The sequence below is a fragment of the Tinamus guttatus genome, unplaced genomic scaffold (genome assembly GCF_059628265.1).
Source record: "Tinamus guttatus ecotype Peru unplaced genomic scaffold, ASM5962826v1 Tinamus_guttatus_pri_ptg000332l, whole genome shotgun sequence".
NCBI classification, from domain to species: Eukaryota; Metazoa; Chordata; class Aves; order Tinamiformes; family Tinamidae; genus Tinamus; species Tinamus guttatus.
Genome location: NW_028288866.1, coordinates 1584323 through 1612267, shown reverse-complemented (window position 1 = coordinate 1612267; position 27945 = coordinate 1584323). Strand labels below are relative to the sequence as shown.

General features: G+C 48.0%; 1 protein-coding gene across 1 annotated transcript; it reads right to left on the bottom strand.

Annotated features, from left to right (window-relative positions):
- Positions 1 to 10: 10 nt before the first annotated feature.
- On the bottom strand, positions 11 to 27941 carry TMCO4 (transmembrane and coiled-coil domains 4). The gene is made up of 13 exons (XM_088529493.1): positions 27702 to 27941; positions 26564 to 26738; positions 23061 to 23088; positions 21418 to 21550; positions 17013 to 17110; positions 16178 to 16321; positions 15931 to 16050; positions 13404 to 13568; positions 12744 to 12880; positions 11392 to 11476; positions 8358 to 8475; positions 6151 to 6268; positions 11 to 247 (listed from the first exon to the last, which is right to left on the bottom strand). The coding sequence occupies exons 1-13, from the start codon at positions 27878 to 27880 to the stop codon at positions 11 to 13; spliced, it is 1737 nt and encodes a 578-aa protein (XP_088385619.1). The 5' UTR covers positions 27881 to 27941.
- Positions 27942 to 27945: the final 4 nt, after the last annotated feature.

Genomic DNA, 27945 nt, shown 5'->3' with positions numbered 1-27945 from the left:
CAGCGCGGGGTCAGCGCGGGCTGCTGCTCCCATCGCCTGCCGGCTCCGCGGGCGCCCCGGCACAGCGGGCAGCACCGGCCGCGGCGCCGTCCCGCGCGGCGCCGTCCTCACCGTGCGCGTCGCTGCCGGCCGCGGGGGACGCGCGGGGGACGCTGCCCCTCTGCTCCAGCCAGCGCTCCTTGGTCTTGATGCCCACGGCGTTGAGGATCGTGTCCATCTGCTTCATGTAGTCCAGGTGGCCGTTCACCTGCAAGCGACACCGTCAGCGGGTGGCAGGGACCTGCGGCGACAAGCGGCCGCGGGGGTAAATCGGCCTCCCCTGATGCCTTGGCCTGCAAGCGCGGGGGGCAGTTATGGTGACTCAGGGCCCCCCGTTAAACCATCACCAACCGCGATGTTGTTGCGGGTCTGGAGGGGCTCCGAGGTGCCCGTGGTGGGAAACGGGGACCGCGGGAGGTGCGCGGTCCACGCCAAACCGCCTTGCAGCAGCAGGAGGCCGAGGGCAGCGCGGCCGCCGCTCCGGCTTCGGCGCCCTGTCCCTCTGGGCTTCCCAAGCGGCTCCAGGCCAAGCTCCTGCCCCGCGGGCTCCAGCCGGAGCAGGAGGGAGGGCCGCGGAGCGGAGACACCCGGGGATTTGCAGGGGGTTTTTTGTGGCTCGCGGAGCCGCTGGCCCTGCAGGTTGTGGCGCTGGGGTCACATCTGTCCCCAGCGCCGCTCGGGGCTCTTTGGCAAATGGGAACAGCTTAATTCCTCCCCTGAAGAACCAAAAGGTAAGAGCAATGTATCCCGCCTCCGCCCTCAGCTCCCTGCCGCTCCGATCCGTCCTGGTATCCGCACGGCGCTTCCTGCCACGGCAGCAGCAGCTCCTCGGCACCTTGGCCCAACCGCGCCGGCCGGGGCCCAGCCTGCCCCTCGGAGCGGCCCCGTTGGGACGCGGGACCGCGGGCCAAGGCGGAGGGGGCAGCAGCGCCGCGGGGCGCTCCCGCTCCGGAGGGCTCGCCCTGCTCCTGACGTTCCCACGGGATCTGGTAATCAGAACCGCCACCCGCGCTGGGGGCTGCTCCGACGTGCACACCGCGGCCTGGAAAAGCCAACAGCCCTGGAGCGCTGCCGGGGAGCCGGGAGCAGCGCCGGGAAGGGGACGGCAGCGGAGGGCTGGGCACGGCGCTGGAAACAAGAACAACGCGGATTTATGGAGCGTTCATGGCCCAAATGCGGCACCGCCCCGGTAGGAAAAGGCAGCAATTCCAGCGCTCGGACGCCCGTTTTCCTACGCCATTCACCGCATTCCTCCGCTGGGCGGGCCATGCTGGAGAAGGGACGAGACATCTCCAAACCTTGCAAGGGACCATAAAAACTTGTAGGTGACACATTTGCTCGAACACTTGGGAGAACAAAGTGCAGGAGCGAGGCCAGAACAAGCGGGATGAACAAGCTGCTTTGGTAACCATGGCGAATACAAGTGTGTTTGCTATAAGGAAATGAAGAGAGCCCATTTGGGTGACTCCTCATCTTTTATATCCAGTTTTATGGTTGTTTTAGCTCATTGGGAGGCACAGAGCAACCGTCTGTGTCACTGGCTCTGCTGCAGGAGTGGAGCAGGGCGCGGGGAGCTCTCCAAAGGGCACCCGTTTGCCATGTTGTACTGGAAGGAGCCATCGTTCCGGCTCCTCTGGAAAGGGGTCCCAGCAGTGCCAGGAACGGCCTTGGGACTGCTCGGCTGCGTCCCGTAAACAGCCTCGGGGTAGGGGCTCATAAAAACCTCTCTACATTTACGGGCGCTTTGCACACACGATGCCACCGTCCCTGGGCATGCAGCTGACCTGCTGCAGCTCTCCCTGGCGAACGACGGGTTTCGCTGCATAGAAGCGGCCACGTAGATTAACAGGAGTGTTGCCGGGTGGAGAGGACCAGGGAAGAGGGATCGGCGGGTCCGGGAAGGGCTGGGAATGGCATCCGTGGGCGCTCGGAACGGCTGCTCCTCGGGCCTCGCTCCTGAGCGAGCGTCAGGGGCTTCCTGCTGCGTCAGGGACTTTGCGCATCCCCTTGGGGACGCTGCCACCTCCAAGGTGACACGAATCCGTCGTCGATGGAGAGACGCCCACGACAATCCCGCGCGCCGAGGAAACGCGAGCGGGGAGACCGGCTCGTGGCGGCACTGAAAGACAGGGCAAAGCCGTGCAAAAACCTCCGTTTCCTGCCCCAAACCCTGAACCAGTGCCACCGCGTCGCGATCCTCCTCTTCCCGAGCCGGGCCGGGTCCCGGGTCCCCTGCACGGAGCCGGCAGCTCCCCTGCTCCGAGCTCCTTGTGCCGGGTGCCCAGACATCCCGCGGGCAGCGCTCGGCCAGGCCTGCCCACATCCCCCCACCTCTCGTTTTCCGCAGGTTTGCGGGAAGGTCCTGACCCTGGCGAGCCAGAGGAATGCGGTTGGACTTGGAAAAGCCGGTGGAAGAGCAGAATCTCCCAGCAGAGTACCAGCAGGGCGCTGAACAAGCCTGCAGGTGAGCTCGGTTCAAGTGCAAACAAAATGCTTCTGTCTGCAGCCGTAGGGAACGCTGCTTTCCACAGGGAGGAAGGTGGATGTGCTCGGAAACCCCCCAAGCTGGAATTTAAAAGAACTATTAAGAGCTGCAGCTTTGGTATCTGGCACAAGCATCCTCAGCACTGCAGGCCTAGCCTCAGCGGTAGCAGTGCAGGCTTCCAGCAAAGGCAAACTAGCAGAAATGTATTTGAGGGGAACCTTATAGAGCTAACACTGTTTTGAAAATACTGCCAATGTGATCCGTATTCTTCCTCTCTGACGTTTCCATTCCTGCCCTGAGAAACTGACGGAAAGGATCGGAGCGCGGCTCCGGCGACGCTCCCAGGCTTTGCTTCCGGCTCATCCCATCGCATCGTGGCAATTCCTGGGAGCAGAGTACGGCCCTCGGCCCTTATTTTGCTCCTTCTTTCAAAACTGCCTTCACAAGTACAAGTGCTCCTTTGACTGCAGCGACATTTCCTGAGCAGGATGGTCCTTTTCATGTGCAATTCCATCTCAGCCAGAGCCACTTGATCGAGATGCAGACGTCCTTCCCAAGACTTTTCCCAACAGCCCTTGAAACGTTTGGTGAGAACCTCTTGAGCGAGAAATCCTGAGCCAACAGCAAGCGGCAGCCCTGGGACGGGAGACGGAGAGAGGCCCAACTCCCTCCTGCCCCGTCCTGGAGCAGCAGGACAAACTGTGACAAATCACAGCCAAACCTACCAGAAACGGCTCCCTCCAAGCTGCCTGGAAGTGTCTTCCCACCCGTGTCCCCAGGCCGGACCAAGCAGCGCACCGGAGTGTTTGGATCGAGCGCGGTCACCCGTGCCGCTGCTGCCCCGGTCAGAGCTGCCCTGCTGCTGCTCTGCTGATCCCTGTCACCAGGGGAGGTGGCACTGCTCATTGGAAACAAGTCTTTACATCTGGGGATAACGAGACATATCCAACCTTTTGCCTAATGAATGCCACTGGCTTCTTAATTAATCCACATTTCACAAGCAGAATTAATTAGTTGCTGCAAGTCTTGGGAATCCAGGGCGAAAAAAAATAAACAGCAGCAGAATTTAATGCATTTTAGAGAAAAAGAGTGATCACGAAAGTGCCAAATGGGCTGGATTTCACAAAGCTCAGAGTTTGCCTCTCTTGTGGCATTTCCCTACACCGTGTACCTGCCTGCCTGAAGGCCAGGCTGCCTCTGACTCTGTTTGCGTCCCCTCCTAGCACTCCTGGGAGCACTAGAACGTATTTTCTTAGAGAGCATCTGCAGACACATCGGTAATTCCTGTTTTTTAATCATTGCCATAAAGAGTGCTTTCCCACTGCTTAGTTACAGCAGCAAAGAACTGGAAAAAAAAAAAGCTTTGGAAGCAGCTCCCAAGGAGAGCCAACGCATGACACAGATTGTTCCAATACGGAGCTCTTCTGCTCTGCCTTCTCCTGCACAACGGCCTGAGACAACCGCATATTGCACTAATTGCAAGCTAGCAATTAAGGACGATTTGCATGTGCCTTGAAAGTAGAAGATGCACTCAGATGCCTGGATATTCTGCAAGCCCATCACGGGGCTGGTGCTAAACCCACGTGTGCCCTTTCCCTCTTCTCAAGAGTGGAACGGAGCCGACTTCTGCACAAACCACCAGCTACATTCACGCTCTTTACTGGACTTCCAGCTGTGCTTTCATTTCATACCTGATCTTGTGAGTTCCTTCCCAATTTCTGCTGCAGTAAAATTGCCCAGAGAAACCTGAGCCCCGTTCCTTGCTTTCAGGTGCCTGCACAAATGTTCTGCCTTCCCTCTGTCTCTGAGCTTGCAAGCGTTTGTGCAACATCCAAGTATTCGTGCAGAATGTAATCCCCAGCGTCCCATTTCAACAAACAGCAATCAATCTAATACACCACAGCCCAATTACTCCCATGGTTTCTGTAACAGGTGCTGTCAAATAAATCCACGGAATAAATCAGCCCCATTGTAACCATTGGGAAGGCTTTTATAACTGCATTTGCTGAGTGGGAGGGCGTTTCTTCTGAGTTTTCTTACTGACAGGCAGATAAAAAACATATTAATCAAGAGAGATGTGCAATAAGTGCCTTGGAGGTGAATTCCCGTTTATACTGAGGTCTCCTGAGGGGACCCTCATGGTACCACCGCAGCCCCGAGATGGTTTTCCCCACGGATGGGCTGTGCTCCCCAGCCCAGCTCCTCGGCATCACCACTGCTTTGCTCTCCTGCTCCTTCCCATTGCCGCCGTGGACAGGATTCCATTCCCATTCTCCAGATCCACCCGGGACCCCACGGTCCCTCCAGGAGCTGCGTTCCTCCCAGCAGAGCCCAGCCCCCTCCCCGCCTGCCTTCCCATATTCTCCCTTTCGTGTCTCTCCCAACATAGGCTGCATTTCTCCAGCCCCTCTGTTTTTAACGTGCCAAAAACGCTTAACCTGGGAGACAAATACAGGGAATGGCAGAGCAATTGGCTCCAGTAAATTACTCCTATTGCAACCGGCACTCTCGATGGTTTTAACAAAGATCTACTGCTTTTGAGCAACGCTACCGATAAGCAACTGAGTCCTCCTGTCACTTCAAGAACTTTTTCTCAGAATAAGATTCAGCGTTCCCAGTCCAAAACATGCCACATAAACTAAAGATGATCCAAATTTTCTTATGAAATTTAGGAAAGGTCCAAACCAGGCTCTTCTGGGAAGTCAACCCCTTGGGAGGCATTTAAATAATCCTTCCCTTGAGCCATGGTGCTCCGTCTCTCTCAAACACACACAGGTAGGAGCCTACTGCAAGGTGGACATGAACTGCCTCATGTTTACGGCGCCCCTTTCCACCCCAAAATCTCTCTTGCTGCTCCTGGTGCTGTGGTGGCACTTTAGAGCCAGAGCAGGAGGATGTCCCATGGCTGTTTGGCTTTTAATGGATGTGGTCTGAATTAGTGTCCAGGATATTCTGTTGTAATGGTTTTCTTTCAAGCAGAGAGTCGCCGGGACAGGCCTAGTGGGGAATGTCACCCTGGGGCCACCACTAGTTGACTGGTCTGGCCATTCTAATGCCCTCAGCAGAGGCACTGCCTGCAAGTGACTAATGACATCTCCACAACAGTGAGAAAACGAGTGCAGGAGCACGTGGAAATGCTAATCAAGGCAACTTAGTAAGACCCAAGAACAACCAGAATGTTCGACCATGTTTAACAGCCTCCATCCTACACTTCCCTCTCGCATGCCCATGTTTTGACATCTCATGAAGCCCCTGTTTTATCTGTCCAGCATTAAGCATTTCCTAGCAAGAGATGTGCACAGCTCAGTTGTTATGAATGAAATGAGCTGGGAATGGTTGGATATTTATAGGCTCACCAGGCTGGTGCTTCAGAAATTCTGAAAGCATTTAAAGAAGAGCCTTTGGCTCCAGAGCAAAATGAACAGGTTGATCCCTACCAGCTCGTGCAGACATTTGGGAGAAGCCTGGGCAGGAAAACGGCCACGGAAGCAGCCTGGGCTGTGGGCCAAGCACCTTCCATGCAGGTCACAGAGGGAGAAAGAGGCACTAAATCATGATGATATAGAAAGTGCTGCAAAGCACAGATGGAGAACAAACCAAACCAGAGTATACGAAGTGTCACTTACTACAGATGAGAGGTCCATGTTTACCATCCTCCTGTCATCCAAGTCAACGGGCTGGAGGCCGGCGACGTTGAGCTGCGCCGAGGAGGTTCTGTACACGAAGCCCAGCAGCCAGTCCCCCCTGGGAGCAGAGCAGAACAAGATGGGAAGCAATCCTGTTGCCAAAGCCATGGAGCACAAGACTACCGAGGCCGTGAGGAGAATGAAAGGGCATGGGCCCATGGCAGCGTCCAGACAAGTGAGGACCTAGTACCAATTCAGTTCTAAGGCTCCTCAGAGCACTTCTGATTTAGGGGTGCCCTTTAAATGGAAGGTTTCAATGACAAAATCAACCGGATCAGCTAAATTCAGACCTAAATACAGCTACTACCAAAGTGACAGAATGAGGCCAAAGTCTGTGTGAACCTGACAGCAGTGAAATCCGCCTCAGGTGGGAATGTTTGCACGATCTCTCGTGCCTAAGAGTCTCACAGGAATTCTGCATTCCTCTCGGCTCCCTCCTGCAGCTGCCCCTCGTGCAAAGGAACCGCCCTCCACTCGAGCAGCTTCGAGGACGGTGCTGAACCAGCCCAGCAAAGGATTTTTTTCCTCACCTGCTTCTTCCTATGTGTGAGCCCCAATCTACAATTTCTACATCGTTGTGCGTTCAGCTTTTGAGACGGGGGTTTGCCAAAAGCAGAGGGACTAACCAAATTAGGGGACACACAGAGGTGCAAATAGGCATTTTATTTCAGCAGCACATCCAGGCCCTGAAACTACAACATGATCGTTTATTTTTTGTTATAGGGCATGGATATACTGAGCTTTTTGCAGAGAAACTTTTGCATAGCCAAGGGAGGAACAATGTTTGCATGGCAATTGCAGTTATGGGCAACAACTGTGCTCACTTATGACTTCTTGGAGGAAAAGAGAAGCTCTCCTGGGTCCCCACTCACTAATCTACAGGAGGCAGCAATTGCTTTTTGCTTATGCTGCAGAAAGAGCTACAGCCACTTGTGTGCACATGCAGCATCCACAAAACCTCCCGGGACCCGCAACAGACAAAAGCAACATTTTTCAGCTTAGCCAACAGATGGGCTTAATAACTGGTTCTTTTAATCTTGAGTGCTTTCAATTCTTTTAGTTATTCTTTGTAAATTAATATACTGCACAAGCTGCACAGTGATACAATACTTTCCCATGTAGGCATATGAGTACCAGCAGCATTTTGAGCTGCCCTTGAGCTGAGGGCTCGTGGCTTTGAGCTGTTATTTGCAGGTTCATGCTCTCTCCTCATCTTGCTTGGCTATTTCTCAGTTCATTTTCCAATGCCCTCAGTCTCCCTCAGTGCATCCCTTCTGTTCAATTGCTCTCTCCTAACGGTGCTGGTAAGCAATGTCCCTGTCACATTTATCTTCCAACACACAGGCATTAGATTTTATGTTGTCCCTTGAATTCTTAATAGCTTTTAGAAGTTGTTCCACTGCTTCTGGCCTCTGAGTTCCCTCTTTTCCTGCACCCCAGCTCTGCATGGCAGCTGTCTGCTCACTCCTGCTTTCTGTTCCTCCACATCCCTAGGAAGTTCAGTGCAGCTACTCCAGCTGCACCTCCTTTGCAAGTAAAAGAACTTGTTCATGCAAATTATCTTGACCAGAAGTTGAGGCTAGATATAAAAGCTCTGCCATTTGCTCAAACTCCTTCACTTTTCCACTTCTCACATCTTGCTCTCCATCAGCACGTTCTAATGAACTGCATCTCAAAGTTTCACAGGTCTGAATTCATGTTCTTTATTTTTAACTGTCAGTGAAGTTAATGGCTGCATTTATAGTCCTTCACATAAAGCTGAAATTTAAGGAGACCTTAAAATATGTGAAATTATGCACACAGACAGACTGACCAAGCTTTAAATTGCTGGGGTGCTTTAAGGCTGCCTCTGTATGAATAGGAACCAGGACTTACATACTGAGAGCCTCAGGCTTCCCATTTACTCTGCACTGCAAACAATCAAGCTGGCAACAAAGCAGCCTTGAACTGTCTCCTGAAGACTGTCATCTCCAATTAATGTGAGGGAGAGACCTCCAGAGGGAAGAGGCTCTGACACTTGTGCTGCTCCCAACTCAACATAATCACCAGCTCAACAAACATTCCCTCATGGAAGATTTACAAGGAAAAAGTGCACAGACTTGTTTCAAAGTGACCCCGGGATAATGCAGCAGGGAGCATGTACAGACCTGCAGTAGCCATTTATGATCCTGCCCGACACCACTTTTGTGATGGTTTTCCAGCACTTGGCTTCTCCCTCCACAGGAGCTCCCAGTAAGACGGCATCTTCAATGATCCCTTGCGAATCTGTTCAGAGGAAAGCAGAATAGCTCAGAGGTGGAAGACACAGCACTAAAACACCGTGACGTGGAGGAGGGCTGTGGTCAGATGTGCGCTACAGAAAAAATCATCATTTCCGTGCTTTAAACTTTAAAGGCAGAATTCGAGAAAAGGAGACTACCAAGAGGCAGCCCCAGGGTGGGTGCTCAGTGCTGAAGCACCTGTGGACACGGCGCTCAGGAGGAGCCCAGGGCTGGGCACGTCCCCCGGCCTGCGCGGGCCCGTCCTGCCAACGCCGCCCGTCTCCCCATGCGGAGCTGGGGCTGCCGTGTGCGGTTCAGACCACAACACGGGGACCCTCCTGGGGAAGGGGCTGCATGCCTAGGAATGGAGAGGTGCTGCCTGGCCAGACTTCTTGAATTCCCATCATTCGGTTTCCTTTCCCTAACAGCAGCAAAGGCCCCGCGTTGGGGCATCTCCGTGCGCAGCGCAAAGCCTGGCTCCTGCCAGCGCTCCGGAGCACTCTCGTGGCATTAATTGCAAAGCAAATTTCACACCAATCAAGGGTACAGCAAAGGGCAATCCAATTTTGTTACTGTAATCTGGGAGCAATAAAGTTTGCACAATCTTGTGCAAAGGAAAATAATAAACCCTGGGCCTTGAAAACAGGGAGCTCCCTCCAATCAATGTACTAAATTGCCTGGCTGCAGCATGAGCTAACTGAATAAACAACCAGGAATTCACCAGGATTCCCAGCATTTGGGCAAAGTATTGGAAGCTTTCATCTCTCCAGTGCTCTGCACAGCTTAGTTCTTGCTCAGGACAAAAATGTTCAACCTTGGCTGTAAACTACTCACTTTATTTGAATACTGAAGGAGCAGGGAGGAAACCTGAGAACAGACTGGTGACCTGTGTAGTTGCTGGCTCTCCACACAACTATTCCAGTTTACAAAGCTTTTATGCCAATGAAAAATAATAAAGCCCATATAAGCAGCCATAGGAATTAACACTTTTCATTAGTTATGCTTATTTACTTAAGAGCAAGGGAATCTTAATGAACAAATGAGAGCAATGATCTTCCTACGTAGTAACTTGTCTCCAACAGGGTTATTACTGCCTGTTCTTATATATTGTAATTTTCTGGAAACCTACTAAGCTCTGGCTTCAAAAGTCGTTTGTGCTGAAGCATCCCAAGGGCTATTTAATTGTTTCGCAGAACAGTATTTACTTTTAATGGGCTTTAAACTTCTGCCATGGTGTTTTTGCTGGCTAATCCGTGATTGTTTGTCCACAGAAATGCCGCAGCCACCTGGATCCGCGAGGCCTGCACGACGGGCCGAGCCCAAACCCGGATCGGACTCCGATGTGCCGGGTCGCAGCTCCGCTCGCTGCGGCTGGCGCTGGAATGTGCCCGTGAGGGCGGCCTTGGCAGCGTGCACGGAACAGGCTGCTTTTCATCTCGGCAACAGCTCAGCTCTCGTAATTCAATTAGGGAACTGAAAAATCAGTGTACAGTGGGGAGCTGCTATGATACATCATTATGATGCTTAGATTTCTTTAGAATAGCAGCCAACCTTAAAGACCCTTAATGATTTCCTTTCATGTGTTACTTAGCTATGGTCCCACGTTATTGCAGTGAGAGACTGCAGGCCACTAAATAAAAGCCTGAAAACATCTTAGCCTCAGGTTACATTCTCGAGGCACAAAAAAAACAAATCAAGGGCCAGATTGGGATCTGGCTTCAGCATAACTCCATTAGGATCATTCTGGATTTGATTAAATTTATCCTGAGAACAGAATTTCTGTATTTCACTGAGGACTTCCATCTTAAACAAGAAGCAAAACTGTCAAGAGAGAAAACGCTGACCCGCGTCCTCACCTGACTCCATTCCCACCTTCTCAGACTTGAGAGCAAACAGTTACCTTTATAAAAAGCTCCTTATTTATTGATACATTCTGTGAGAGTAAATGGTTAATGAGTTCAGCTGGCTGCGTAGGGGGGAAGGCAGGCTGCAAGCACACACTACTGACTCAGCTCCAAGATGCGATTTACATCAACTAATCATAATGATTTTATTCTTTTTCTAAATTAAAAATAGAATCTATTAATAAACAGAACCACAACGGGTAATAAATTGACAGATGGTTTTATACATGGCATTGGGGAAAAATTACCATGAAAATAGCAGATGACAGTGGCATTTCAATGACTTAAATGGAAGGGAGGACTCACGGCACCAGATACAATAGCTACAGAGAGCTTCCAATAAAGGCAACGAGTGCTCTGCCCAGCACGGGGTGGCACAAGGGCCGATCAGCAGCCGAATGGCAGGAACTGCCACGAGGGCTGTTTGCAGAGCAGCGACCAAACGGCGCTGCCGGCCACAGCGCAGCGGCTGGAGCGAAGACAGGGGACTTGCTTCAGCCAGGGAACTGGTGGAAGCGACCAAATAATGTTTTCAAAACCTTTAGGGGTTCCTGTCCTAAGCTGTACTTCAGAAACCAAACCCTGGTGGCCACAAACCCACCAGCAGCACCTATAAAACCGAACAGTAATAAGCAGGAACTCATCAGGCCAGTATTTGGACTCGTTACAATAGCAACCACTTATTAGAAGGCTACTTACTCTGAGTTTTATGCCTGGAAGCCAAAACACAGCGTTTCAGTGGAGGTGGCCCAGTAGAAGTGGCCTGTGACATTTGTGTGCTGCGTGTTCACTGTGATGACCCAACAACCCACTGAGACCTGCGGGACAAGCTAAGCCACAACCCCCCAGAGACCGTCCATGCAGAGCAAGGGGGAGAAGCAAGAGCAACACAAGAAAGCCCCTACGCTATCTCTTTCTCTGTGTCTCTCCTAAAAGACCCAAGCTCTGTTCCAGAATAACTTTTTTGGAATAAAAGCAGTAAAGAAAATAAAAGAGAAAGGGGAGTTGAACATTACCTTTTTCTCGAGCCATCTCCTGCAGGCAGAAGTAAATGACTCTTGCACCCAGACTGAAGCCGATCAGTGTGACAGGTCGCTTGCCCTAAGAAAGAAGGAAAGGCAGGAAGGGTCATCATGGATTCTTGGAGACTTGGAAAAGGAGCCTGGCCACAGGATCCCCAAAACCCTGATCTGCAAAGCACTTACGCTCATAGAGGCCTGCACTGAGCATTCAGAATATCCAAGTATTTTGTATTTTTTGACAGTCAGGAAATTAATCTGAAATATTCAGTAACTGCAAGTTACCACAAAAAAAGGTGTTTCAAGCAGAAACAAAACCAACACTGTCACTCTTTTGCAATTTCCAAGTGACAAACTAATTCAAGGAGCAAAACTGGCAGAAAAAAAACCTGCAGTACAAAAACACCAACCACGTACAGACTGAAGACTGAGCGGCAGCAGTGCTGTGTGGCTGTTAGAGAAGGGATGTGAGGTGACGTTTTATTCTGACTAGCCCAGTAAGGCTTTTTTTTTTAATGAGATGAAGGGAGAGCCTGATATCAAGGGAAAAACTTCTTTTCATGAACCGGGGAGCGGGTGTCCGACGGGCCCCCTAGACATCATGCTAATTCATTTTACACTGCAGCACACTGGGATGTGTGTTTGCACAGCAACTAACACCTAAAAGGCGGTAACGAATGTCCCAAAGCAAAACTAAGGGCTTCTTCGAAATAAAGTTTATTGCCTTTCCTGGGACAGGGCTTTTATCACAAATGAAGTTTTGTTCCTGCTCTGCTGTTTCACACTGTTATTTACGACACTCAGCTCTGGTTTTCATAGGGTTGCTCTGTAACAGATGCCGAAGCAGCCTGATCCACGGCCTCCGTGCCAGGAGAACCCCGGGAACGGCGGCAGGCGCTTGTGGAGCAGAGGTGACTCCTGGGCGCTTTCTTTCTCGTGACTATTTTCAACGCACTCTGTCCTCCTTTTCTCCTACCCCTCCCTTCTGTTCTCCAGTCTCCACTAGGTGAGTTTGTCCATCTGCCTTGTGAAACGGTGAAGCCAATCTTCATTTATGACCTGGCTATCTCCTTCTTCACAAAGAAGAGTTTGAGGCGGGGTAAAATGGAACAAATCTTGCCTGGAATTATCAGATTAACTTGCAATCTCCTATCTTTTCTCTATGCAGTAGATAACTACTGTTGACATTCATGCAGTGATTTTCCATTTTCAGTTTGTTCTTCCTGGTCTTCTCCCTGGACACATATGCCTTGCTAGCTAACTCGTGCGACTATGAAGCTTCACCCGCACCGACCCATATCGCTCCCTTCCAGATATTTATTATTCCTGTGGCGATTCCAGGCGGGTACCTGCTGGCGGCTGAGCAGGAGGTGTGCCAGGTGCTTGCCAACCTCGGCGGAGCGGTGCAGACACACTCCCCACGGGTTGTCAATGACACTGGCAGCCGTCAGCAGGGACGCTGGCCAAGTCAAGGCTGTCACAATCCCTGCGAGGCAAACACAGAGCGACACAGTCACATACCAGGCCTGCTCTTAGGAAATGGCAAAAGCAAGACAGTTCATTGAAGTTAAAACTCAACACAGGATTTCTGTTATTTTCAGTTCTTCTTTCCCAAGAGCTGATCTGAGAAATGTTTTGCTAGACTGAAGATGAGAAGGAATCTGATGATGTGACATAGAGGCAAACAGACACTGTGCATCAATGTAGGCTGCGTGTTAAAGGGTTTGTGTAAAGCACTGAAGCCCAATATAACAATACAGAGAAATCGAGACACATGCTCTGAACAAAGGTGTTTCCAATGGGATTTTAAAAGTATGAGTCAATGACAGGGAAAAAGCAATCCAGGAAAGCAACTCTGAATTACAGGCGTGGTGAGGAAGATTGTTATGGGTGCCAGTGCTGCTCAGGACAACGGTTTCTCAGAAATCTTCCCTGTTTTGGAAAACGCCTTTAAACAAACAACAACAAGGAGGTACAAGAGGCAGATCTGATCGGATATAGGTGTTGACCTGACAAGACAGTGAATTTCAGGGCTTCTTGAGCCATCAGGTTGACAAACCCATTCAGCAGGGACTCGAAGGCGTTGCCCAGCTCCATCAGGTACTTGGACTCCCAGGCCAGGCAGTACTGCTCGCGTGACTGCAACATGCTGCTCCACGGCGCCGTGAAGCTCCCTAGGAAACACAGCAAACAGGGACACATCGTCACCAAAAATACAGCAGCAGCCAAGTCCTGGCAAGGAGACACCACCAAAGAGGCAGCGGAGACCCTGTGGGACACCTGAATGCACTGTCAGACTTAAGAATTATATTTAAAAGGACTCTTAAATTTAGACTATGGATTTCCATTCTTTTACATTCAATTTTGGCTTTGTTTCCACTGCTTTCACTGCCCTGGCAAAGAGGGCCCACTCATGACCCATTCAGCTGCTTTGAGACTGTGAAAACAGAAGTCAATTAATACTAATTATGTCAGGCACTGAGGAAATCCCTGCTATCATCAGGCCATGTTCTGCAGCTCTTCTCATACAGACCCCAAAGAACTGAAGTGCTGAATGGCTGCACATGATGACTTCAGTGGCACCACAGACATGGAAAATATGTAAGATCTGGTCAAAATCTACCAGCGAGCACCTTCCTAGCTGCAGCCAGGTAGGCAAGGATTGCATTAATGGCTCTGTCTGAAAGGAAGGAAGAAGAGCATGTGCAGATCCAGAATGGGCATTAATTTCGTGTTGCCATCTATCTTCTTTTGGCTTAGTAATTTTTCTCTCCCCAAATGCTAATCAAAAGCAGTGCCTGGATGTTTGCAAGAGAATGCATCATTTACACCGTGCAAGCTTCTTTCTTTGCTGGACAATTTTTAAGCTACCTCCTATCTGCAGTGTGAAGCTTGTACTAAGTGCTCAGGAGGGCCCTGGCGATGCTATTATGGCAGGTAAAACTCTGAAGGGCAGAGCAGAATTTGCATCTCAATTAAACAAACTGCTCCCACACTGTCCCCTCCTCAAACACAGCAGGGGAGGCTGAGGCAGCCTCTGGCCAAAGCAGGCTCCAATGCCAAAGCTCACCGCAGCATCTCGCCAGGTTTGTACATGTGCAGAATAGCAGCTCAGACATCAAAAGGCAGCAAATTCCCCCAAAATCTCCTCTGCGCTCCCTCAGTGTTAAGGACTCATGAAGGAAGAGTGCGGACAGCCGCAGCTGGAAGCAGGAAAGCGGACAACAGTTTCAGTTTTACAGCAGATTGCTAGTTATGGAAGAAGAATGTGTGTCATTTGTAACTCCCTTTTAAGGGCAAAGAGACAGGGATGGAGTAAAAAGGTTCCTGGAGGGACAGGCTTGTCTTGGTTACCGCCCCAGGGAACCCTCCAACCCCAAGGATTCAGACCCCTGCCAAGAGGACCCCAAAGTGCAGAGCACTGCAGAGTGAAACCACCCTGCTCTGACAGCTAAGAGCAGCTTAGCCAGCAGCAGGACAGAACTAGATCCTTCTGCATTACAGATATCAAATGCTAATTATGATGCCTTTGCATAACTTGTCAGCTGCTCTGCCAGGTTGCTGAACACATCAGCAGACGGCTGACACATTTCAGGTGACAAGCTATCCTGGAAACGAAAATGTTGCACTCTGCAAGGTTGCTGCTGTTAGCTCACTTCCCGAGTGCTGTGCTTAACAGCGTTTCCTTACACAACTTTCTTGGCATAACATGTCATTAGCTGGCAGACACCCTGGAAGCCAGGGCTTTCTGTTAATTCTGGAGGATAGGTGAGACGCTCTGTATTAGTGCTGGAAATCATCCAGCCCAACTAGACCTTCTCTCGCAAAACCAGAGAGGATTTATTAATAGAAACAATCCTGTTTGTTTAGCACAGTTGTCACTACTACCAATTTGCTGTCATCTCTCCTTCCTCTGTTCTGGCTGGAATTGCAGACTGGATTACAAAGTGTCATAAGCAGAATTCAACTGCTCTGGCCATGTCAATGTAGGAAGGACATCATGCTACTCGAGAGGAAACACTGCCTGGAGCTGGGTTGAACCTCCCACGTTGACCACAGCTTTCTTCCAGAACTGGTTCCGTGGTCTCCATCCAGCTCTGAGGGACTATTTCTGCTCAGTGCAGGTGAAGGGACCACAGCTGGAGGAAGCCCCAGTTCAGCTGGTTCTCAGTTCTGCTCCTAGAAAGGTCCAATCTGGGACCTAGGTCCACCTAGGCTTTAGTCTAGGTGGGTAAGGTGTATTGTTTCCCACCCATTACCAAATACTAGTACCAAGTACAGTTGTCTTCCTGGTACAACCCAAATTCACCTACTGTAAGGTTGTTAATGAATGCATCTCCTCAAGAAGGCCTGGGATGATGCTGCTGAAGCAGCTCCATGCGGTGCCCCACCGTGATATTTATGCCTTCCACTCACTCAACAACTGTGACGTGATCAGATGCTTATATAAAAGCACTTATCATCACTCCTGTCATTTTCTCCATCGCAGACATTGCTCTCCAGACACCGCTCATGGTTTCCCCGCGTTGCTCTTACCGTATCTGCCAGTGCAGAGCCATCCAGTAATTGCTATGGTGATGTGAAGCTGCTTCCCTTCAGTCAGCGGGAGAAACTCAAACTCCTCGATGGCTCCCACACGTTTCTTCATCTTGTATCCTACACACAGCAGCGCAGAAACACGAGTTGCAGAAACTGCCCAGCAACAGGGAGACTCTGCAGTTCATATGAAGGCAAACATTACCCCATGCCTCCGTAGCTGCAAGATGTGCAGTTGCTCTCTTACCAGTTAGGCCCGCTCCAGCCGCTCCGAAAAGGGATGCCATGACAGCAATTCCAGCAGTTGAACCTAAGGCAGCTGCCCCAGCACTTCCAATGATCGTAGCAGCCCCAGCAGCAACCAGAGGGGCAGCAAGACCCCCTGTCAAGCCTGAAAAATGCAACAGGTGAGATCTCCAATCTATGATCATTCACAAAAACCAGGCAGGTTTTTCCTCCGTGCTGGGTGAAGTCCTGCTAATGCCACCAAGACCAAATGATGCTCTTGTTTTGCCTCGCCAGCAAAGGGACTTTCTGAGACCCTTCCCAGGACTTGAAACTCTACACAGATTCTTGGACTGACCTAAAAATGAAGAATAATTTAAAAGCCCAGGAAAGAACTTGCAGCAAACTAGGGTGAGCTGTGCCCTCTTTGCTTGGAATCACCAAGCTAGTTGCACCATATTCTGAATTTGGAATCAAAGACGACAGTCTGACCCTCTTCTAGCACAAGAGGAAAGGATGAAAAAACACTTTGTAAGGGTCTCAGCTTGGTATTTGCCCCTGCTGAGAACTTGGGTCTTGTGATTTTAATTCAAGGAACGTACAAAACAGTACAGGATTTACACTAGAATAACTTTTCCAGCTAATCCTGTTAGTTTTATTTTGGTGTGACTAAGAATGCTTTTCTTAGATTTGGTTTGTGTAGTTTTTTTTTCTTTTTTTTTGTATCTGAAGCAACATAATATTACTTTAAAATTACAGCTCTTGCTAAGAAGGGCTTCTGCAGCTGCAGGTGCCGCGCCAGCCGCGCGCCGTGCCCCCGCGCTCTGCGCACAGCCGCAGCGCCCGCGCGGCCTCACCGATCACCGTTCCGCCGCCGACGGTGGCCAAGCCGATGAGCAGGTACCGCTTCAGCTTCCTCCTCCTCTCCTTCTTTGTTCGTGCTACTTCTGCAGTTCTGCGGGGGGATAAGAAGAACAAAAGCCGATGGAAAAGCTTCACGGGTAAGAATGCAGCATCAAAATCTGCTTATATTCTCCTCAGTGTAATTTCCCTACCTGGCACAGTAAAAATTACCATGCAGGTGCGGACTGTGACACCACATTCAGATTTATGGGCATGGAAATAAAACCACAGATTTAAAGTGAAACAACTTAATTGGTTACAAATTCAACAGATGTTACTTACTTGGAAAACCCTTCCTAATAGGGCTGAAGCTTGTAAAGGAAAAAAAAAAGAGTGAAACAAAAAATCAAAATCATTTTAACATCCATATACAGCCTATGTGCATATGCTTTAAATAAAGTGTATCGCTGTTTTTAGAAGGATAAGAAAAAAAACTGACAAATACCATTCCTCCTCGCAGACACAGGTATAGATAGCCCAGGTATAGATCAGCATCCAAGGCTGCAGAAAGGATATTTGGTCACATTATGCAGAAATTATTGTAACAAATGTGTTAACCTCGGGCATCATTCCAGACTGCAGCGGTTTCCCCTTTTTCTTCTCCAATTCTGCATTTGGGATTAAAGGTATAGGCTGCTCTTGCTACCTGCTCAGGCAGTAGCAGTTTGTCACTATGTGACGGTATAGGGGGAATTTTTTGACATTCCTTTAAAAGAAAATGGAAAAACGAATGCAAACAGGACTTAGAGCAGCATTCATGGTATCTTCAGGCAGGAAAAAAACCTGCCAGGACAGTCAATTCTCACATTTTAAGACACAGTCTGTAGATGGGTATTCTGGATGCAAGCAACCTAGGCTAGATAACGGCTGCATCATGCCAACCTTAAGTCATCACATGTAGACTTTGTGCCACAGCAGCTTTCCTGCATGAAGGACTCCCTACAAATGTAAAGGAATGCTGGTGCACCGGCAACAGGTTATTTTCCATGGATGCCAATCTGGGGAGGTTTCCAGTTCCCATTGGTGTTTTAATCCCCAGCCGCTAATATTAAAGCTAGCCAGTTAAGAAAGAAGGATGCACCTTGCATTCAGTGCTACAAAATTTGGGATAAAGCTCAGTTTGCAGCCACCACTGGGTTGAAGGGCTGGAAAAGCAGGCACTTTCCATTTCACCTCTTGCCTAGCGTGGAAAGGGGAATGACCTTGACAGACTACCTGGAAAGAACAATGTTACCTCACCCGGTCGTGCAAAATGAGCTGGGATTTCACAAAAGAGCCTTAGGAGTTGGTGTAATCCCTCAGGGGAACCTGGCCTGCGAGGCAAGGAGCAAAAACTGTGGCTTGAAGATGAGCAAATCCTTCCTCCCTGTGAGCAATGCAGCTCTCCAGTCGCCTTGGAATTGTTCTGCTAAAGACTGAAGGTCATAGTCCATTAGACTGACAGCCAGTTGGGTTTAATAAAAATCAGAATTTGGTCCTGAATGCCCTGAAAATTGCCTTAGAAGACATTAACCCCTCCTCCCAACCCTCTGCTTTTGGGAACAAGACCTGAAGCTGAAGTAGCTAATTGAAACTACAAGGGAGTTAAGTGGAAACAGAGAAAGTTGCTGGAAACAAAAGAGGATGGGAGTAATTTGTGCTAACAAGGAAAGAGAAGGACTCAAACTGCATTTACGGCATTTAAACTCAGCCGATTTCTAATTATCATGATAGTTATTAAACACAGTCATTAATTCATTTGCAAGTGTTCATTTAAGCTATGATTTAATAAGCTTATCAGAAACAGGTGAACTAACCTAGAAGAAACAAATGACACTTATTAGTAGGCAGCACTTCTGGCTTCTCACCACTGTCTTTGGTTTAGATCTTCCAGGAAGTGTTTTGTACTTCAGAGGAAAGTGTGAGCAACAGAGGATACTGGAATAAGCAGTTTACAGAGGAAGTTGCCTTCTAGCCCGCTTACACAGTGGTTCATCTAGGCCTTGAAATAGCAGAACTTATCTTGCTTCCAAACTTGGATATTTTCCCTCTTCATTCTAACCTAATTGTGGATTTTCATTATCCGTATAATTGCCTGATCCTTCCTGGAGCCCCCTACGCGCACTGTAATGTTGATAAAGACAATTTGCGACGAGTCCCTGCCAATACCCGGCTTTGTGCCGCGCGGCGGGAGGAGGACGGAGCCCAGCGGGTGAAATCCCCGCGCTCGGACAACGCGGAGGCTCCGGCTCCGTGCAAGCTGGCGCAAAACGCTGCCTTTCCCCTCCCTTTGCCCCTTCTGCAACAGCAAATGTGGCTGTCTGCAGAGGGCAGCGGTGGAGCCTCCAGGGGAACTCAGCAATTTCGGCAAAACCCTGTTCGCTTCCTGCGATTCCGTGGACAAGCTGTTGTTGGGCTGCACGCAGGCTCCAAGACGGATGCCTGGCTTTGGGAAATATCGCTCCCAATGTTTCTTCCAGTGCTGTAGCTAGATTTTTAATACCTAAGTTGGGACTCCAGAAGGGATCCAACCTCTCCCCCAGGATGTACAAACTACGAGGCATCCTAATGCGTGGCAGCAGATGCCAAGGGTCAGCCTCTGTGTTTTTTGTCCCCCAAGAACCTTGGTACCTCTCCCAAAACAATTCAGCCAGCTCTTCTTGGCGGATGCTTCTTGCTCTAGGCTGGGCTAACGTTTCCCTGCTCTCCTGCTGTCTCTGCTTGGTCCCGTAGGAGCTGAACACACACAGCACACGGCTGTTCCTGCTATTGGCAGGTCTCCGTGGAGCAGGGAGGACCATTTTGGGGAAATCTCTTCACTTTTTAAGAACCAGAATGATGTCAAGAGAGCTGAAACTGCCAGTCTGCCTTCGGTTGCAGTAATAAACAATTTGAGTTACATGAGGAGAAAGATTGTAGCTAAATCTTGTCTAAAGACACAGTAAGTAAAACCACTATCATGAGAACTTTTACTTGTCCTCACTTTCTGGCTCTAACTGCCATTGGCTGCATTTGACAGTCGCTTTCCTAGTGGCTTCTGCATTATAATTATCCCAGCTTTTTTTTTTTTTTTTTCTACTACGGTAATTTTAACTGCCTCTTATGGTCCTCTTCTACCCTAAGTCATTTGCAGCTTCTTGCCCGAATCACAAATTATGTTCAGAATGATTTTATAGGTAAGATTACAGATCATTTTCCAATGATGAAAAGCAGCACGAGTAGGTTTTAGTGAGCAGCTGACATCACATTTTCCAGTTTCCCACTGAACAGTATACAAAACAGAGCTTCACACCTGCTAGTTTGAGCACATTTGGCCCTAGTAAAGCAGATTTAAATGTCTGGCATATTGTTTGACAGATGGCTTCCAGCCCAGTATTTGCAAAGTTAAGTATTTGATATGGTCAACGCATCCACAGCAGCCGAGCTAGGAGCAAAACCTCTTATGAATATCTGTAAAAAAATGCAGGAGCTACCAAAAACCGTCTTGGTTGTGACAAAACCTCCTGCAGTGGATGGTCAAAGCTGGAGGGATCCTACACAGATGCTGGTGTATTTCCCACTCTAAAATTCTGCGAGGCCAAAGCAGCAGATGGGTTTAGAGCCCACTTTTATTCTGCACTGAGTCCAGCTTCAAAACACAATCCAGCCTCATCTATTCCCCACTAAATCTCAGCCTTGCAATCATTTTGGCTCTGCAATAACCTGTTTGGCTCTTCTTTTTAACTGCAGTAGGGGCCTGCTCTCACGACTCCTTGTCCTTTTATATGAGTTTTCACAGGCTCGAGGCCCCGCACTGAATTCCATTTTCACAAACCACAACAGAACAGTCCTCCCGATCACCAACCCTTGCTCCTGTATTCTCAACGGCGTCCTCCTTAGAAATCAATAATCTTTGAGATTATTTTGACTTTCTCTTTTACGGTAAGCTATAAAGTAGCAAGCTTTATTTAACAATAAAGTCATTAATGAGAGATACTTGTCACATGCTGCTTGGGAGCCACACGATAACACCTGAACTCTGCTGCCTCAGACACAGTGATTAAATCATTTATTAGCACTCAGGTTAACCTCAAAACCCCTGTTTGCTCAGTTTATAGATAAAATTATTAAATGGTCCCCTGAAAGTCTACTACAAACACGTTTCCTGCCTGACATATTGCTAAACACGCACACATTTCCTGTCTAAAAAGTATAAAAATATCTTATTTTCTATAGATACCACATTTTTGGATGAAGTTAAACAAGAAGAAATAAGCCATAAATAAGTAAGTGTCATGGAGGGAATGGTCAGAAGACTGGCCCTGGGCACATGTAGTTCACGCTAAGCTCTCAAGCACCACCAGTGCTTTTTCATCCCGTGGTCAACTCGAATGATCTTACTCTGACTCCTCCTCTTTCTGCTCTTTCAGGCTCTCAAGTAAAGATTCCTCCAGGGCTTCCAGCTCCTCCAAGGGGATTCTCAGCAACCAGCTGATATGGCAGATCAGCACCCTCGCTCGAGCGTCGTAGTATCCTTAAAGAGAAGGAAACCCTGGGAATCAGCACTCATCATTGCACAGGATTTAAAGGCAGGTCGTGCACTCAGCCTGGCTGTAGGACTGGTTACAGGCAACACAGCTTCTTCCCTCAGGTCCTCCCAGCCTTTCCTGTGTTTGAAAACCATTACTGTTATTTAGAGGTGAGGATGCTAACTGGAAAACCCTATTCCTCAAACCTCATCCATCAACAAAAAGTAATCATAGCAGGTAATTGCATCCTATATTGCACACCATCAACTTAGGCACCAACACAACATTTAGTAGCTTGTAGGTGCATCTCTCACTACCACCTGCTGCCTGCTGATGATAGACTCCATGCAGGGTTTTCTGGGCACGCTGCAGGGAAAATTGCAATTGCTTTTCCAGGGCTGAGTGAACACACGGACTAGACACATCTACAAAGTACGTGTTGGTATCTGCTGCACGCATGTGACTCATGGCAGCTGGCAATCTAATAAGTTCATATATTTATTGCCATCATTATGCAGATATCAAAGGACTTCGGTAGGCTTTAATGAGGCCACCTTTAAAATTTGTGCTTAGTTAGGAAATAGGATAATATTATCTTTACTTCTTGCCTCAGATGTGCCACGTCTTGCATACCCAAGTGGGCATTTTAACAAGCAGCTTTCTTGCTACCTACCTGCTAATACGCACGGTAGCTTTTTACTTAGTCAGCAGGGCACCAAGTCAGCAAGACTTGCAGCTACTGTTTTTGTTTTTAAGTCCAGCTTAATATAATAAGCACTTTTGCAATAACAGACTTCAATCTTCCATCAAAAATAAATGCAAAGCAAAAAAAGACACATTGCTGTCACGTGAAACTGGATAGTCACTAAGCAGTGAGTTCTTTTTTGTGCAAACATGTTAAAACATGGAGATTAAAAAGATTTAAGTAGTGATATAAAAGAGGCTTCTTTTAGAAATGAATGTTTTGCCCAGTGGGCAGTCTCCATTTAATGGACTTTATCAGACTGATCCATGTTTTCGACTGTAATCCAGAAATCATTTTTACGGGTAATATAGTATATAAAATCACGTTTATTCAAAATAGGCTTCATGGGAGTTTATTCCTCGAACACTTTTTTTCTTTTAGGCAAAAAACAATTTGCAGATTTTTTTCTGGATGTAATTTTCAAACCATATTCTGGCCTACCTAAAAGAATAAGTCACCTCTACCTCTTCAAGCAAAGGCAAATGACGACTCCAGGGTAAGTATTTAACTTCAGACCATTTCTACCTTCACTTGCATTTGCATGCCACTACAAGATATTTCATATTTAGGAGCTTACCAACACTTCAATTTTTAAATAATCAGTTATCATTAACCATTTCAATTACAATAGCTGCCTTTCCTGCAGTGGAATTGGGGGGTAGAGTGTGCTGCTTCTGCTAGGAAAGGAACTGAGATAACATAGGATGGTACTTTGAGCTGTTCAAGCAGAAATCATCATTCGTCCAAAGAAAAAATGCAGACAAACTTACCATCTTTAAGAGAGAAGGACAACAGATCCTAAAAAGAAAAAAAAAAGAGGTAAGTGCTCCTTAGATGCGACGTGCCAGTGAGCACAGCATGTACACAGTAAGTTATGTTGGTACTGCTCTGTTCTCTTACTGACACCTAATAAATTGCAAGTTCTTTCTGTAAGTACAACACGCAGCGCCGCCTCGGCGCAGCTACTTCTGTCTCCTACGCAAGTAAAGAGCAGCTTTTTACAGGGGCTCTCTCAGGCTTTTGGGAACACATATAAAATGCAGCCAAAGAGCTAGGATTCTGCCAAAGAGTTTATGACTATTAGTCCCGTAGCTCCTAAGCAAATTTTGTATCAGAAAAATGTCTTCAATCTTTTTCCTATTGCATGAGAACAGCAGAAATACCAGGGGCCTCACTGGGTATCTGCTCCTGCCTGGCCTGGCTGTAGCTTGGTGGTGGAAGGGCTGGTGTGGAGGTCAAGCAAAGACCCTAAAGTGCAAAATAAGGGGACGCTTGTGACAGTTATTCCCTCCAAGCTGCTGTGGACACCCTGAACTGCTGGTTTGTGCACAGCCTTCCAGGGGCATCGAGGTCTCCCCTGGTCTCATGTGCTCAGTGTGGTCTATGGCACCTAACGTCAAATACCTCCTTTTAAAAATCTCGCTTAAACATTTACATGACCATATTTCCCAAGCAGAGGGGCAGATTGAGCAAATCAGACGATAAACCAGAGCTACTATTTGATTGCATCTGTGCCAATGAACGTACTCGACTGTTTCTAATCGGTTTAGGCTTTGCACTTTATTGCTTTGCAAAGTCTCCTGGAATATAACCTATATTGATTAGATTAGTTCACATGTCTCTCTGTCTCTCACTGCAGCATTTATTTTTCAAACTTATTTTGAAGATTGGTGATTCCAATTTCCCTGCAAACTCTGCGTGCAAGACTGCCATCCTCCAGCTGTGCCATCACACACATGCACGAGCAAGACCTGACCAGGGAAGGGAAGCTATGTTTATTCAGACTCTCTGCATTTTCTGATGAATTGCTAAGAGTTCAAAACCCATTTCCTCAATAATAGAGAGCTTTAATCCATATTGCAGGCCTTCTGTCTGTAAAATAAAAAAAAACAAAGCGGGAAAATGGTCATTCTAAGTGTGTCCAGAGCAAGGACCCTGATTCCTACTGAGGACTTTAAGCCTTTTTTCACCAAGAAACAGCGGTGGGCAAAGTCAACCTCTTCCCCTCTGTGTGTTGTCACTGAATGCAAACAGAAATTGCCTTCCTGTACGTACGCTAAGCACTGCTGTCTCATACAGCACCTGCAGCCTGTTTGTTATGACTACTGTCCTTAAAGGATGCAGCTAACTGGCATTTGTCTGTATTAGTCATCCAAAATGAATGCAAATACAGATAAAAATCCACAATCCTCCAATGTTCACAGGATCAATATTGAGCCCAACGCTCAACCTCATGTCTCATCCCTTCAGCACCTTTGAGAGAGAGGGCATCCAAACTGCAGCCCCAGTGCCCACAGGCCCTTCCTTGGAACACGAGGAGCAGTCCACGTGCATGCTTGCAATGCCCAGTTAAGCCTGGGACTCAGGAGCAGCTGAATACAAAGAAGCCAGAGTACCATAAGGCAACACACGACGAGTCAACAAAGCTGTGTCCCTTGGCGTGTTTGTTTTCAGGTAACAAGGAAAAAGCTTATCTCAGCTTGATACGCTGAGGTTTCCCACCCATCAATATGTTTTCCCGGTAACGTCTTGCAAGCCTCTCCTGCCTCACTTTATAATATCTCTTAATGATACATTTCTCCTTTGACAAAATCAATCAACTCGTCCATACAAGCCAGTGCCTGGGGCCCAGATGTTGAGACGTCAGACTGATAATCAGTCCTGACCTTTGATTTCAACTAATCACGAAAGTCTTATCTAAGGCTTCTGCATCCTACTTGCTTCAGGGTGATGAATGCCTCCATTCTCTGATTCAAACAGATGCTGCTGATCCAGAGACCCAATTGTAACAGCATACAGAGCCCTTAAGCAGTATAAGCTCAGAGCAAGCAAAAGTCAAATTTCAGCAAAATTTTGTCCTTGATGAACTCAGCGGTAATGTAGGAAGACTCGTCTAGCTCTAGAGAAACCAAGGAAATAAGCAGGTAGCTACTTCCAGGTGTGGAAGGAGCTGGGAAGGAATTCATTCTATTGCAGCAACCAACATCTAAAACAGCTATTCTTATTTTTAAAAGTTCATCTTAACTGGCTGATTAAGTCCAAGGTTCTCCATCACTGTCCTCATGCTGTTAAGGATTGTGAGCACTGTGATTTACACCTTTGGGACAGATCCTCTGAGGTCTTTTATGACCTGGCTAGGAGACAGGAAAGACCGTTTAGATTATGGGAGTAGGTTATGGTGACCCAGAAGGTTCACTCTCACCCTATCTTTACTTACATGGCCTTGCTCTTGCATTTGTTGTTCTCTCGGGTCATTATTAAAGGTGACCCTGTCATAATTATTACTCAATACTGGAGCACTGGCGGCACGTAGGATGCCTTGCTACTTCGTGTGTGCAACGTACAGTGGAGGCAGCTTGGTGACACCGGTCACGTTTCACCTGACCCCAGTGGCAGCTGGCTCTGCTCTTCGCCCTGCGTGGCATGACATGAGAAAGCACAAGGAGAATGCTTTCCACAGCTGAGACTCTGCAGCAAAGGTGAGTGCCTTCAGAACGCTTTCCTTCAGTTATCTGGACATCATTTTTTACATCAGAGTATTTTAGAGTAGTCCCAGTCTCACTAATGCTTCCATAGTAATTTTCTCCATGAATGAAAATAAGGTTCCAATAACTTGCATTTCCTCCTGGCCAAAGCTGACTCTGGGAAATGTGCTATTTGGATCACCCTGTATGTTGCAGTAGACTAGTTCGTTTTTCTTTATCAATAATCTTTCTGCCTGCTTCTCAAGTTCAAGAAGTGCTTTATATCATTGGGGAAGGACCCTTAGAACGTCACACACAGTCTAAAAACCCTTTCTTAAAATGCTGTAGCTATGTAAAGCTAGAAGATCTAACAGCCTAAACCAGTCCTACCAATGTACATGCTCCTACATAATACCTCTAATTCAGGGTAGGGTAAAGGAAACAAATGACAATCAGGTCTCTCATGTTCAGTCTTTCACCCAAATCTGTAGAACACACATATGAAACAACACCGCAGCCAAATGGTCAAGGAAAAAGACTGAAAATTCTCTGTTCTACAGAGCAGAAGGCATCAAAGACAGCAAATGTTAATACAGGTGACTTGAACTGTCTTCTGTTCATCACTCCCATGAGCTGTTAACAGATAGAGAGACAGCCAGTCACTCACATTGCTATGCAAAGGCATGTTCTTACCAGAAACCTGGATTTTATTTCCCTGACTCTACACACACAACTTTATTTGCAAACAGACAAACCTGACAGATCCTTTCTGCTAAAGCAAGTAGCACGAGAGGAACACATGAACTTACTTGGGTAATGACAACAGGACTATCTTTCAGTATGGGGTCCTTCAGCAAAATCTGGGCAAAAGTCTCTGTGCCTTCTCCTCCTAAGCCAGCAGCAAATGCTGTCATGGCAGGCAGGACAGCGTCAGGCAGGTCCAGCCACTTCACCAGGCCCTCAATGAACTCTGTCCTGAAGGAGCTGTAAGGCAAGAGTCATATTTATTAGTCGTATTCGTTTAAGAGTCTCAAGATTAAAACATTGACTGAAAATCACTCAGGCTGTGTCTTTAACCTTGGTCTTCCCTGTTTCCCCCTTAGAAAATGAAATGATGACAGCAAAAGGATATTTCTTCTGTGCCCCAGCTTCCCTGTCAATACTCTGGTGTACTGTAGTGCTTGAGTCTGTCTCATGGGAAATGTGTTGGGCTAGTACAGATATACAGCTTTGGGTCCCATAACTGGATATTTCTGCAACTCGAGTGGTCCCTGCTTTTCTATATTGATCTATCACTTTGCACACAAAATCAAAGCAGTGAAAGTCAGCGGAAGGTGAGTTTGCTACCAGGCTTACAAGCAAGCAATGTGAATGGGGTCAGACCTTTCCTCAATACGTGCTTTGAAGTCTGCAGGATTATGGGATGCAATTTGTGCTGAAGTATAAAGTCCCAGAAGTTCAAGAAAGAGTCAGTACAATTAAGAAAACAGCTGAGAAAACAGCAAATGTCAGTGTGTCCTTTGCATTTCAGGAGGTCTTTTAATACAACGCTGACAGGAAGCCAGTGGGTAAATGTCAACACCAGCAATTAATCTGCAGTGTTGGTGCCTTTTAGACTCTTTCTGTTTCATGTCCCCTTCCTGAACTTGCAAATTCATCTTCACGAAAGGGCCCAACACCAGAAAGATCTTCAGCCCTTGTAATTTTGGAAGTCCCCAAACTAGCTGGCCCAGGAACAAGTGCCAGTGACCAAAGTTGCTCATCGGCATATAGTAATTCAGGGACTTCCCTCAAAACACTTGGAGGAGATGCTTTGGGCTGGGACATGTGCTTAACACTCTTCTTTTTTACCCCAATCTATCCCTGTGGCACCAGCTCAGTCTGAGCTGATACCCAAAAGCCGCCTCCTTTGCCCACTGCCTTGTTATTAAGCAGAGTATTTGGTACCTTTGCTCTTTTTCAGGAAACAGCCACGCTAGGGATATGCCGCAGAGCGCTGCGTAAGCAAATCTCCCTGGTTCCTCCAGCCGCTGGCCCAGGAGCTCACACGAGTCCTTGTCGCCCTCCTGATCCACTGCACCGCGCTCTTTCCAAGCCCAGCTTTTCCACTTCTCTTCTGCAGCCATTTTAACCTGCAAATTCAAAGAGGAAAAAGAAAACAGATGGAAACGAGGAAGCAGGGGGACAAATT